Here is a 13,992-nt window from a genome sequence, read left to right as displayed (position 1 = left end):
CCACAAGCTAAATTAATGCTGTGGGAACTGCTTTTCAAATCAAAGATCCCCTATTTGACCTTGAGCCATCACTTTAACCTTTTCTGAATCTTAATTTCATACGTAAAAAGGAAATTTAGAAAATGAAAAAGAAAATCTTTACATACTATGGGAACAGATCATCCATTATGTTATGAAATGATTTGGAGAAGATTGTTTTTTTGTTTTTTTGTTTTTTGTTTTTTTTTGGTTTTTCTCCGGTACTGGGAACCGAACTCACGACCTTGCGCTTGCCAGGCAGGCACTTTTGCTGCTGAGCTAAATCCCCAGCCCCTCATTACTCATTTTTATTTGTTTTTATAACGCAGAATTTTACTCTTTTTTTCTACTTTGTGCATAATTCTACCATGCATCACTTATCTTTTTCTATTTTTTCCAGATTTACTAATCAATCTAGTGAAAAATTTAAACATTCTCCAAAAGCCTCACATTACCAAGAAAACTCATTCACCCTAAAAGTTACATATCCTTCTGCAAACTGTCAACAGACATTTAAGCGCCTTTAGGAGCTGGGGCCTGTGTGGCGGTCTGAGATGACAGATGATCACAAAATGTATCACGCCAGGATAAACGTAGCTGCTGTCAACACAAACACAGCGGGAGAGCACAGATGAGGAGAGGAGGAGCTGTCGGGAAGGCTGACGTTCAGGCTGGAAGCTGAGCACAGCAGGGTCAAGCCTGGAGAGGACGGCAAGGGCAGATGCCCAGAGAGCTGGGTGGGGGGCACATCTGCAATCCAAGCCCTTGGGAGGACAAGGCAGGAGGATCACAAGTACAAGCCCAGTTGGGCAACTTGGTGAGACGCAGTTTCAAAATTTTTTTTTTTTTTTTTGGTTTTTCTCCGGTACCGGGAACCGAACTCACGACCTTGCGCTTGCCAGGCAGGCGCTTTTTTTGTCACTGAGCTAAATCCCCAGCCCCCAGTTTCAAAATTTAAAAAGCTGGTGTGTAGCTCAGTGTGAAGGCCGTAAGTTGAATCCCCTGGAGTGGGGAGCAGAGACGGCTGGCAGATCATGGGGGTTTGAGGAACTGAACTTAAACATGGTCAGTGTAGGCGAGGAACAAAACGCAAGACAGGGAGATGAGAGAGCAAGGAATCAATGGGGGAGGACCTGCAGGCCTCCTGAGCCTCACCCAAGTCTGAGGAAGATGGTGGGCACCTCCGAGGGTCCTCAGAAGGAGGCATACAGCACAGATATGCCAGTTAGCACACGTCCTCCAGCAGGAAGGGCTGCAGCCCTGCCTCAAGGTCGGGCAGAGGTCAGAGGAGACAAAATGGAGTGCTCCGGCACCTCCCTCCCCAGCACATCGCACCCTTAGGAATCTCCTGGTTTTGCCCTTGGCCAATCCAAAAATCAATTCTTAAGTTCTCCTCTGGGCTGCAGTGAGGTCCCTGTGGCCCCAGCCCTCACCCCACACTGCTCAGCACACCCTGGAAGGGGCTGGCACACGCCTGTCTCCCCAGGCCTCTGTGTAGCTCTCACTCCCTTGACAGCCTGCAGCTTGCAAAAGGGCTCAAGCAACCTGCAGTTTCCCATGCTCCTCCAGACCTCACTGGGGCCCTATACAAAGGAGAGTCCTGCCCTTGCCCAGAACTGGCAGACTGCTGAGAGTGCCTAGACCAGGCAGTGGTGAACTTTTTCTGCCAACAGCCAGAGAAAGCTGGGCATGGCGGCACACACCTGTGATCCCTGCACTCTGGGAGACTGAGGCAAGAGAATCACAAGGAGATGTGGCTCAGTGGGAAGGCTTTGGGTTCAATCCTCAGTACCCCTCCCCCAAACCTACACAAAGTCAAAAAGTTTAGACCCTGCAGGCCATAGTCTCGGTCACCAGCTGCTCAACTCTAACACTGCAGCATAAAAGAAGAGTACTACTGTGCCGTAAAGGACAAGCTTGAGTCATCTGTAGGAAAATGGACACACCTTGAGGCCCTAACACTGAAGTGAAATAAATCAGACACAGAAGCTTAAATATCACATGGTTTCTCTTATATGAGAAACGCAAAGCATAAATCAAGAGCAAAATAAAAAACAGATAATAGGAATTAGGGAGACAGATGTCCCTCAAGTGGGAAGGGCACCAAGACAGGGGGGAGGGGAAGAGCAGGAAAGAGAACGGGTGTGAGGAATGAGGACGTGTGACGCACACACACCAACTCACACGAGGAATGTAACCATTATGAACTGCACACACCCACTAGTAACAAAAAAGCAGCTGCCGAGAACACACACAGGAACAGGCGGGGCTTTTCTAAAACAATCTTATTTACAAAATTACTTGGAGCTGAGTGTGAGGGTCCATACTCCGGGAGACTGAAGGCAGGAGGACGGCAAGTTTGAGGCAAGCATGGGCAATTTAGCATCACCTTGTTTTAAAATAAGGGCAGGCCTATGATGCAGCTCAGTATGAAGGACCTGGCTTCAATCCCCAGTACAGTGAGAGACAGACAGCTGGACGGAGAGCTTCGGTCTACTCGAGTGAAATGAAACAGCAGGGACGTAGGTGCCATGGTGCAGTGGTTAGCATTCTGGACCCTGAAACAGCAGGGGCACTGTTGCTGTGTGGCTCTGGGGCAAGACGACAGGAGGCACCCAGCTTCCGCTTGTCTTGCTGGTCACTCGGGCCAGAAGTCTGGCTAACCTGAAGCAGCCATGTGGTGGGACCAGAGCAGAGACAGAAGAGGCTCATGCTGTACCCTCGGCCCAGGAGACAGGGGTGGAGTGGGGTGAGGTGGGGGTGCCTCTTAGAGCTCAGCCCCAGCCTCCGGAGCGCTCGGACACTGAGCAGAGAGGGGCTGCCCTGCCAACTCAGCAAAACACACGTATGTGAGCAAAGCACAGGGGCTAACTTGTCTAAACAGGAGTTGGCAAGTGGTAGCCGTCAGCTCAAATGCAGTGCGCCCCCGCTCTGGAAAGTCACAGTTCCTCCGTGCACCTGTCTGTGGCCGCTGCTGTGCAACAGTGGAGCTCGGCACTAGAGCCTCAAACACCCAAACATTTACTGCTTGGACCTTTGTCGAAAAACTGCCCAAGATGTTTGCTACGTAGCTGCGGGTCATCAGGACACTCCCTTACCTCCTTTAAGTCTCTGCATGAACTCTAGGGAGACACTCTACCTTTCTATAAAGGTATCCTGGTGCTTTAATAGCTATTAAAATGTTACTTTTCCAAAGTCTTTTGTCTAAGTAGAGAAGCAATTAAAACCTTGCATCGCTGTATAGTGTGTACATTATACAGACACATTATTAGCACTAATTTTATTTGATCTCTACATTACAAAGTACCAAGAGCTGATAGCTCATTTCAAAACCTTAAATATTCATAAGTACCACATGTTGAGCAATGTATCAGGCTGGGGACTTGGCTTCATGGTGGAGCTCTTGCCTTGCATGCACAAGGCCCTGGCTTTGTTCCCCTACCACAAAAGGAAACAAAACAGAACAGAACAGAACAAAACAAAGAAACAAAGTATCATTTGGGCCCAAAATGAAAAGTGACTGCTAAGGACAGAAAGAGGAACTGTGAAGTGAGCAGAGTGCTGTGCCCTGGGGAACTGTCCCCAAGTTACTTTTGCTTCCCCTCCCTTGGGCCAGGACTCAAAATTGTGACGAAAAGTTGCACTTCAGTAGTTAAGAGTTCGCCGCTAGTCACCTTTCTTTAGGTTTACAGAACCCAAAACATCTGACGGCCCTCAGGTCAGACCAGACTATGCGCTGGCCCTCTTCATTCTGGTCTCACATCAGGTAGGGGAGCACAAAGCATGCGCACTGCTGTGAGCAGCCACATCTTGTCTGGGAGCAAGCTGAGCTGGAGCTTGAGGTTGGTTCTGATATTCTGGCAAGAGGAGATAAAATAAAACAAAACAAAAAACAAACAAGACCTGCTGGCGTGAGAAGAGTTCCCTCAGCAGGGAGCCTCCATAGCCCTCTGGCCCTGTCCTGTCCTTTCCCACACAGAGCCCCCTGAGACGGGCTTGGAGTGGGCTGGCAGCCCTTTCCTCTTTCCAGCGCTGGCGCCTGCACAGACCAGGCCTCTTTTCCATGACTCTCGGCTCCTGAGCAGGGAGCGGGCCGACTCTGGCCCACCAACAGCACCACTTTGTACTCGCCCTGAGCACGCACTGTGAGCACCAGTGCACGAGAAGGAGCACGCAATGCGCGACTCGGAAAGGACCCAGATTTACAAAATTCACGTACGTTGGCAAGAACTGGCTTACTATGTATATTTAAAAAGAATAAGCTATAGACTTCAATAAACTCACAAATACTTGGGTTTGCTAGGGGAAATACTATTTGCAGAGTTGGGAATTAACTGTACAGGGGAAGGCCTTGCAAGCAGGATTCTTTCTGCCTTCAAAAGAAGCCTGCTTCCATCATAATAAAAAGCCAACAAGCTCCTCTCGGCACTAAGAATAAACCTGAATGACACATTTACTGCAGCCAACGAAGACTGCAGAAGGGATGATTTGAATGACTTTTGCTGTCAGCTGTTTCAAACTTCCTTGGCACAGTGCATGGCACATCAATATTTGTTGAACTTATAAATGAAAGAACAAGATAACAAACAAAAACCTCAACAGCTTTGCATACAAGACTTGATTTAGATCACTTCTTGATCCTGCCTGAAGTTCTGTCTCTGTCAAGTATAGTACAGAAACACAGGGATCTCCCAAGTCAGCACAGAGGCTGGAGTTTATTGGCAGGCTTTCCTGACATCCTCAACTACAGAAAGCAAGGCTCACCAGCTTTGAACAGCGACCAAACCGTCCCTTTCGGGTCTGCAGCTTTCTTGAGCGCACGTTCACACACACGGGAAGAACTTGCCAACGTCTGTGCTGAGTGAGGGAGATTTTCTATGCTGCGGGTGACATACAGGAAAATGTTTCCTAAATGCTCTCCATACAGATCAGAAAGTCAGAGTTATATTTCTAATCTGGAAACCATGAATTGCTTTTTTATTTTCAAAAGACAGAATCAGAGCTTGTGTGTGGGGGGCACATGCTTAGAATTCTATCACTATGTGAGGCTGGGGCAGGAGGATCATAACCTCGAGCTGCTCCTGGGCAATGTACTGAGGCCCTGTCTCAAAATAAAACAAATGTAAAAGGACTAGGGGTGTAGCTCAGGGAAAAGGCTCTGGGTTCAAATCCCAGTACGGAAGAAAACAAACATCATAATTTTTTAGATCTAGAAGGTATTTTATTTCTCTGAAAATCTGAAGTACAAAGATTTTGCTTAGCATGGTATTTAATAGTCTCTGGTAACTTGACAATACCATTTACTAATAATATACTTCCCATCTTACCCAACCACAATAAAACAACTAAAAATGAGAGTTGTCATGGTTGTCTAAGTTGCCACTTGTAACTTTCATCAAAGTAGGCTAACAAGACTGTCCATGGACATTTTTAGTTTGAGTGAACAAATGTCTTTATCTCTCTGGACACTTTCTGGCAGTTTGGCTACTTAATTAATTTATTTAATTAATAAATTAAATAAATTTAATTAATTAATTAATTAATCTTACTTAATTAATTTATTTTTACTTTTCTTTTATCTTTTTATTTTTGGCTAGAATTTTAGCAAGCACTTTTACCATGTTTGATATAGTTCTAGGAGTCCACAGCCCTTCATTATACAAGTAAAAGAAAAATTATTCAGAATATTCCAAAGAACTGGCAAGGTTACCCACCCTCTCTTCTCTTCTCTCCCTCCCGTTCCTCCCTTTAACAAACGTTTTATCCTATGTATTACATCAGATTGTGCAATTAAGAAGAGAAATGTGAAAATAATCCCTTCTTTCAGGAAGTTTACAGTCTAGTAGGAAAGACAGACATCTACATATAAACCAACACTCTTACAAAATAATGTGATCAGTGCTTCTATGGAGGGTGCTCAAGATGGTACATGAAGAATAGACAGAGGAGTTAACTACTTCAGCCTAAAAGATGGTTTTGCAGGGGAGATGGTACCCAAATAGACAAGGAAGGGAAGAAAAGTACTATAAGCAAGTAAGTATTCCTTCATTTATCCAGTAATGTGAGCACCTACAATGTGCAAGCCTAGGGACCTAGCAAGGAATAAGAGAAACTGTTCCTGTCCTCATGATGATTACACTATAGCAGGAAACAAAGTTACTGTGTCTTAGTTACAATGCTTTCTCATTGCTGAGACAAAGTACTTGACACCCAAAGTTAAAGAAGGAAACGTTTATTTAGCTTATAATCTGTAGAGGTTTCAGTCCATAACCATCTGGCTCCAAGGCACGGTGGGCTGGCAGAGGGACATCACAGTGGAGAAACAGTTCATGGCAGGCAGAAGGCAGCAAAAAGTGACCTTAGCAGCTTCTTTCAGCCCCTTTTGTGTTCTATCTAGGCTGCTGGGCTTAGGGGAGGTGCCAAGCCAATCAGTGGATTGACTTAGTAATCACCCTTAATCCCAGCATCACACACCTCAGATCCAGTCACTGCTGAACAGCCCGCCCCACCTGTGACTGCATGAGGCTTTGGGGGGACATCTAGATGCAAGCCATAACAAGGTAAGTCTTAGTTACGTAATTATCTAATTGCAATTGGATAGGTTCTACAAAAGGTACAACATGCTAGGAGTACCCTTTGCTTTGTGCCACCTTCTCAGTAGTTCATCAAGTCCCTTCAGGAGATGAGGTAGGAGACCTTGGTGGTCTGCCTGTGGCGGGTGTGTGGAAACAGAAATAGATAGCTGACTGCCTATCGGAGGGGAGAGAAAGTGAGAATTCCCAAGGATGACCTTAAGACTTCTGGCTTAAGTAAACATGCAGACGGCTGTGCTATTCACTGCCCATGATTAACAGGAGGACTGTGATTTTGGTTGGGGCTGTGATGAGTCTGAGATGTGAGTGAAGAAAGCCGGGCAATGTTAAGGAAATGGGTGGCCTGCCCTAGCAAGGGCTGCTGAAAACCCCACACCTATGATGCTATTTTAAGACGTGAATTTAAACTGGGTCTAAATGAGACCTTTCACTATAAAGTCAGACCCACAGTCTAGTACTTGCTGAGTATGTAAAAAGCTCATGCCCTTTTTCCTTTATTTTATTTTTTTTTTTGGTTTTGGTTTTTTGAGACAGGGTCTCACTATGTAGTTCAGACTGGCCTTGAACTCACCAGGTAGCCCAGCCTGGCCTCAAACTCACGGCAGTCCTCCTGCCTCAGCCTCCTCAGTGCTGGGATTACAGGTATGCACCACTGCACTAGCCTCCTTTTTCCTTTTAATCTTGCCAAATGGTCATCTGGTGAGGTTTCTTCTGCCAACCTTTCCCCCTTTACTCTTTGCCCATCCCTAAACTCCACCCTTCTCTGTCATCAAAGTAAACAGTAAATTATAAACTTACAGCTTCATAGATTACAAAGAGCCTTATAATAGTTATACCTTTAATTTCTAGAAATATCATTTATCACATTTAATTTTGGACAAACATGTAAGATACAGTACTCACATTTCATCTAACTTGTTTAAAAAGGTGTTGTTATGGTTTATATCTGGATGTCTCCCAGGAGCCTCACACCTCTCAGGTGAGGCATGAGGTGATGGGTCATGGGAGTGCACAGCTGATTTGTCAGGACCGGGGTCGCTGGGGGCACGGCCCGACAGGGTTTCCCTCCTCCCTGGCTCCTCCCCTCACGCTTTCCTTTGCAAGACACATCTACTCTGTCCCTTCCTGCCACAAAGCTGGCCAACCAGGGACTAAGACGGAGAGCCGAAGCAAAGCTCTTCTCCTTTAAATTGCAGGTGTGGGTGCTGTGTCTTAGGGAGTAGGAAAGCGCTATGGTTTGTCTCTGGATGTCCCCCCAAAGCCTCATGCAGTCATGGGTGCAGGCTTCCAGAGTTTATGACTGATTCATGATCCAACGTTGGGACTGTAAGTGTGAGTGCTACACCCGCTCTTGGGCAGATACTTTGCATACAATGTAAGGGAGGGAAAGAGGCTTGCTCTCCCCGCCTGCTCTCCTCGTGTGCTTTTGCTGTTTTCCACCACCATGAACTGTTGCTCTCTGCCATGTGCCAGTCTGGTTTGGAGCCTGCTGAGTATGGACTGAAACCTCTACAAATTGTGAGCTAAATAAACCTTTCCTTCCTTAATTTTGGGTGTTGGGTATTTTGTCTCAGCAACGAGAGAAAAGTAACTAAAACAGGAAGTAAGGTAGAGTACTGACCGTGTTTTCCTCCTTCCTGAGAATCCGTAGGTGCTACAAGACTCCACGAGAACATGCGGCGCACAGTCACGGATGCCGACACACAGTTACCTCAAAGACTCGAGAGCGGAGTTGAGAGTGGCAGAACTTCAGCTCAGTTTTGCAGTGCTTTCCCTCACTTAATATGAAAGACATGCTGCTGGCCAAGATGGGCTTCTATCCTTTCTGTCCCCTAGTTTCTTAATAAATTGCATACTTTGTTCCCCCAAAAATATGAAAGTTATACACCACGTGTGTAATGCGTGCCTGTAATCCCAGCCACTCAGAAGGCTGAGGTAGGAGGATTCAAAGTTGAGGCCAGCCTGGGTAATTTAATAAGATTATGTTTCAAAATAAAATAAAGAGCTCTGGGGATATAGCTCAGTAGCAGAGAGGCATAGTATCTCTGGTACCACCAAAAAAACCAAAAAAACCAAAAAACCAAAAAACACCAATTCCAGTACAGCAAATAAAACAAAGAGGCCAGGCATGGTGGTGCACACCTATAATCCCTAACCCTTGGAAAGCTGAGGCAGAAGGATCACCATGAGTTTAGGGCTAGCCTGAGCTACACAGCAAGACTCTGTCCTAAAAAACAAACAAAGAAACACACACCCTTAAGATGAAAGGTACATGTCAACTTTGATGTATGTTAGTTCTGGATATTGGGTATGTGATTGTTTGTTGTATTGTTTTGTTTTATACTATTTCAACTTATTTTTTTCATAAAAATCAGAGGCAGCAACAACGTATAGAAATAGTTCAAAAATAATGTTATCTGTCATGTTTATCTTCTATATATGCATCACACACATATATATGGGATTTCTTTTAATTAACCAAGTTCATTGTTCTTGGTACTTAATTTATGTGTGAAACTAATGGCCTTTATTCAAAGCACCACTGTGGCTTCTTAGTGAAACAACACTACAGAAGGCGAAGACTCAGAGTAGGACTTTGCTAAAGGCAAGACAAAGCTTTATACTTTTAGGTAAGAAGAAATTATAGCTTCATACAAATGCACTTACTAATAAATCAAAGAGGAAACTAAGGGCAGTAAATCTATGGCCCAAAAGCAAACTGGTTAAAAGGAATGCTTTTCAGAGATCTTCAAGTACTGCCAGCAAATCCTTTTAAATTTGGAGCATCAACCAAATCGCTGTGTGGTGCTTAACTATCAAATCACAGCCTTCGCATTCATTCTTCAGAGGGAAATTTTTGTGGCTTACACAAAATAACCTCAGAAGCCAGCGTTAAAGAAAATGTCACAGACAGATCAAGGAAGCTGATAATTGTTTTAACAATGAATGTTTTGCAGAGAGAGGCGAAGGCTACCATGGGGATCTCACTATTAATTCATTCAAATGATGAAAGGAAAAAGAGCATACCAAGTGCGGCATTTTGTTCTGAGTGACAAGACTCCTATTCTAGGAACCTGGTTTTGGACATCACTTTGACTTCCTCACAGAACAATTTATACTTTGAAATATTTAATTAATTTAAGGAGAGTATTATAATCTATTCACATTCCTACCTATTTTTCCATTCTTCACTTAGACACTCTTTTCCTTAATACCTTTCTATTAACTTGCTGACATAGCAGCTGATGAATTATTTTTTGTCACTGTTGTCTGCTGACTATTTTAGACAGAAGCTTGTTTAGGCTCCTCTAAGTTGCATAAAGATAAGCACTAGTTGCACTCTACCCAGCATCAAAACAGTACTATCTTCACCAAAGATGAAGCCAGGCATCCATACCATTAACGTCCAGCAAAAAAAACACCTCTGGTTATTGTGGTACTGAGTAACAGTCTGGGAAGATAACTACACTGTGCTCTGTAAAGAATCCAAGTCAAAGCGCTAAGTGCTTCAGGGATTCGATCTTACCAAAAGAAACATGCTATCACTCTCCTGCCCTGTTGTCGGCTCAGGGTGCAAAGGCTTTCCTACGACACAGAAATACCAGTAAGGGTCCAGTGCGACCCATCTCATTTCTCAACTAAAATACAGGGTGCAGCATGGCAAGTGGGGAAAAAGTGAGCTAGAGGTTAAAAATGATCTGGATTTAGCCTCAGACTCTCACTGCATGACTTTGGATAAATTAGTATTACTACTACTATTATGGGTGTTCTGTTTTGCAGCACTGGGGGCTGAACCTAGGGCCTCCAGCCATGCTCCCTTCTCCCCTTTAGAGACAGGGTATCCCTAAGTTGCCAAGTTGAATTAGCCAATACTCTTGCTTCAGCCTCTCAAGTTGCTGGAATTACAGAATAACCAGAGGTGCTATCACACCCAGCTGCATAACTTACTGAAATCTGCAAAATATGAACAAGAATCCACACTGGGACATGTAAACATGCATATGAAAATAACATACCTTAAGTCCCTAGCAGGCATTTACTAAATATTAGTTTCCCTTCCTTAGAGTATCAGGTCATAATAGGGTCTTTCATATTCTTTGGTTCTACCTTTAAAATTCTCAAAAAAAAAAAAAAAATGTATCACAGGGCCTCAGCCTACCACCAATCATTCCTACGTGCATGAAGCCTGGTATCATGTTTGGTCACTCTGGGGCCTCCTGAATTATGTAATCACAGAGTTGATAGTGATTCAAAATATTATCTAGGTTCTAGGCAGAACTCTTCCTAAAGTGAGAGGAAAACTATGTCCAGTTTTATTTCTAAGAATCTCTAAAGCACATTTTTAATCACTACTAGTAACTCATTACATTGGTTCAGATTCCTTACAAATGCCTACTAATGTCTAAACAACACGTCTAGGTTCCAATCCAGCCTCACACTGTCTGTGAAAATGATGAATTACAGGACCATCACACAATATTTCTTAAAATATGGAAACTAACCACGCTTCTTCTATCAGATGAAGTAGTATCACTGCTTATCAAAGCATCTATGTATTAGTTAACACAAACCCACAACACAGCTTAAGAGTAGGAAATGAGTTTTGAGGATGTCTTGTAAACACTTATTGGCTGTGGGGAACCCCTGGAAGTGACTTTGAGCTTCAGTTTACACATCTGCAAAATGTGGGCAATATTATGTTTTTTACATAATTATCCAAAGGATTAAATTAAATTAATGTACACATTCAAAATATAGCCACTGCTGTCATCTTTACAAAATAAAACACAAGTTAAAGACAGACTGTAGAAGAAAAGAAAATACAAACCATGTTCACTGCATCTTGATCAAACGGGTTCCACTCTATGTTCTGAGGGTAGTGGGCCAGAACTTTGGACCTGAATGTTCTTCTCAGAGGGCTCTGGTCAAAATTTTCACCTATAACAAGTAATAAATAATTAGTATCTACAACTTTTTCAAAAGTGTGTCACTGTTTTCTATTTTCTTTTGTATATATATTTACTGATAATGTTGAAGTCTGATTCAAGTTCCACTTCTAATACTAAGTTGTAAAATCCTAAATGGACAACTGAAAAACTCTGAATAAGAGACTGGCACTTAAGAAAAACCTCAGAATCTGAATCTTAAAGCATTACCTATATTACCAATACTAAAACAAATCCAGACACACTAATATAACTATTGCTGTAACACAATTATTGTACTCATTTCTATATAGGGTAATACTTTTATATATAAACAGATAACTCACTAAAGAAACATCTAGATGTAAGCTAAACTATTTTTTACAATTCCGAAGTTTTATACATAGACTCAATGCTGCAGGGCACAGAGGAAGCAATTTTGATTTTTCACATTTTTATATCCAAGTTCTTTAGGAACCAAATTACAAAACCAGAAACATCATTATGGAGTTGTCTAGTGGGCAGAACAACATACCACATTAACCATTTTTAAAAAAAGAGCTAGTGTAAGGCAACTTCACCGGTCAAAATTCTGGAAAGATTAAAAAGTAAACTATTTCATATGAGAAAATTCAAGAACACCTGTCAAATCAGTTCTTTACCTCTCTGACCAAATCAATTCCCATAATACTTGTTATTCCCATCTGTCTTAGTTCATAAAATATTTTAATGTAGATAGATCTTAAAATCCCAACGTCAAAATGTTGGGATCAAGGAATAATAATAACACCTTGGAGTATTTTTATTCTGTCACCTGTGTTTTCTACTTTCTAAATTCTAATTAAGTACAAAACACTAGTTATAGTAGCAAAATATAAATGTTATTTACCAATATCTGCACAACTAAAAATATCATAAAGCAACCTGATTTATGAGTCATTCTTTGATATCTTGTTAGATTCAGTTTCCACTTTGGGAAAAATATGAAAACACATACTGAAACACCTTTGAGTGCAAAACTTAACAGATCACAGAAGGAGGGAAAAGTCACACTCTAAAATCTTGTTGGAGACCACAATATGAAACACAGGACTGTTTCTGAATAAGAGCACATAGTTTAAATATATTTGCTGAGGCAACTAAACTGTTGTTTCTAACTGAAGTCCTTGACTAAGACCATTTTCTCTGGGACGCCACTGACTTGGTTAGGCAAACACCACTTCTCTTTATCTTTCTACTCCAGGCTTCCTGCTTCTAAGAGTGGAAAGCTTTCATTTCCAGGAGAGAAACTGTTAAAGCATTCTTAAGCAGCGTTTAATCAGCTTTTGCGTCATACTCTTAAGTGACAAAACATCCATGGAGAGGCTGGGCCTGGTGGTCTACGTCTATAACCTCAGCGCTCTAAGAGGCTGAGGTAGGAGGGTTGAAAGTACGAGCCCAGACTGAGCAACTCAGTGAGGGACCCTGTCTAAAAATAAAAAACAAAAAGGACTGAAAAGGTAGCTCAGTTTAAAGGCCCTGGGTTCAAGCCCCAGTGCTGGAGGGGTGTAGGGAAGGTCAACGGAAAAATGTGAGACTGTATGAGTCAGTGCAGCGGGAGAAGAGTCAGGGTTCAACACTGTTATTTTAAGTAAATGATACCCTTAAGCTTTTACTAAATTTTCATGTGAACACTAAGAATTTTTAAATTATTTGCTTCTTAGTAAAAATAAAGTTACATTTCATTTCACTTTAAGTTGAAAAAAAAAACCAATGAAAATTCCCTCTTGGTACTAAAAGTGTGTGCTGCTGGCTGTGATGATTTGGCAACAAGCGTGTCTTGAGATAACCGAGAGACATGTGACACCCTCTTCTCCTCTGCCCTCCATGAGAGACCAAATGCTTGTTTTACATCCACTACTAAAAGTAAAGCAGGCATCAGTGCAGGAGCAGAACACACAGCACATAACCCAGGATAGGACTCCCTGCACCACTTACCTGCTCAAGAATTCCGGGCTGTGTTTGGTTAAAAGAGTAACAGTATCTTCATTTACGTATTAGCTATTATTGGGGCAGGGATAAATCAAAGAAGCCACAAGGGCCATTCTCAGTATGATTGTTTTGTTGCCTAAGGAATGCTATACCTTCCTGAGGCATAATAAATTAAAGGGAGAGAAACAAAATCACCTTCAGAGAGAGAATTTCACAAAGACACAAAACCCATAGGATACCAACACAAAATCTAACAGAAGAAAAATACCACCACCACCACCACCACCTCTTACATTGTTAAAAAGGGAGCAACAGGAAAGCTGGTTGTTACACAGACAGCTGTCTTGGCAAATATTTTGGAGGAAATGAGAGAAAGAACCAATTGTGCAGAAGCGCAGACATCACTGTTAAGGATTTAAAATGGGTAGATGCAGCTTTCCTACCAGGGTCAGCCGAAGAAGAGGGCCTCGGAAGTGCCCTGGGGC

The 13,992-nt window shown here is 42.8% G+C and overlaps 1 protein-coding gene across 1 annotated transcript in view; it reads right to left on the bottom strand.

The window, feature by feature from the left end:
• The window catches only part of Dennd5b (DENN/MADD domain containing 5B), a 160,427-nt gene that overhangs the window by 71,477 nt on the left and 74,958 nt on the right, over positions 1–13,992 (bottom strand). Inside the window, exon 3 of the mRNA XM_013505934.1 lies at positions 11,440–11,549. Coding sequence (XP_013361388.1) covers positions 11,440–11,549 — 110 coding nt within the window. The remainder of the gene's footprint in view (positions 1–11,439; positions 11,550–13,992) is intronic.

The sequence above is a fragment of the Chinchilla lanigera genome, unplaced genomic scaffold, assembly GCF_000276665.1.
Source record: "Chinchilla lanigera isolate Chin_1 unplaced genomic scaffold, ChiLan1.0 scaffold00104, whole genome shotgun sequence".
NCBI classification, from domain to species: domain Eukaryota; kingdom Metazoa; phylum Chordata; class Mammalia; order Rodentia; family Chinchillidae; genus Chinchilla; species Chinchilla lanigera.
This window is presented reverse-complemented; position numbering and strand designations above follow the sequence as displayed.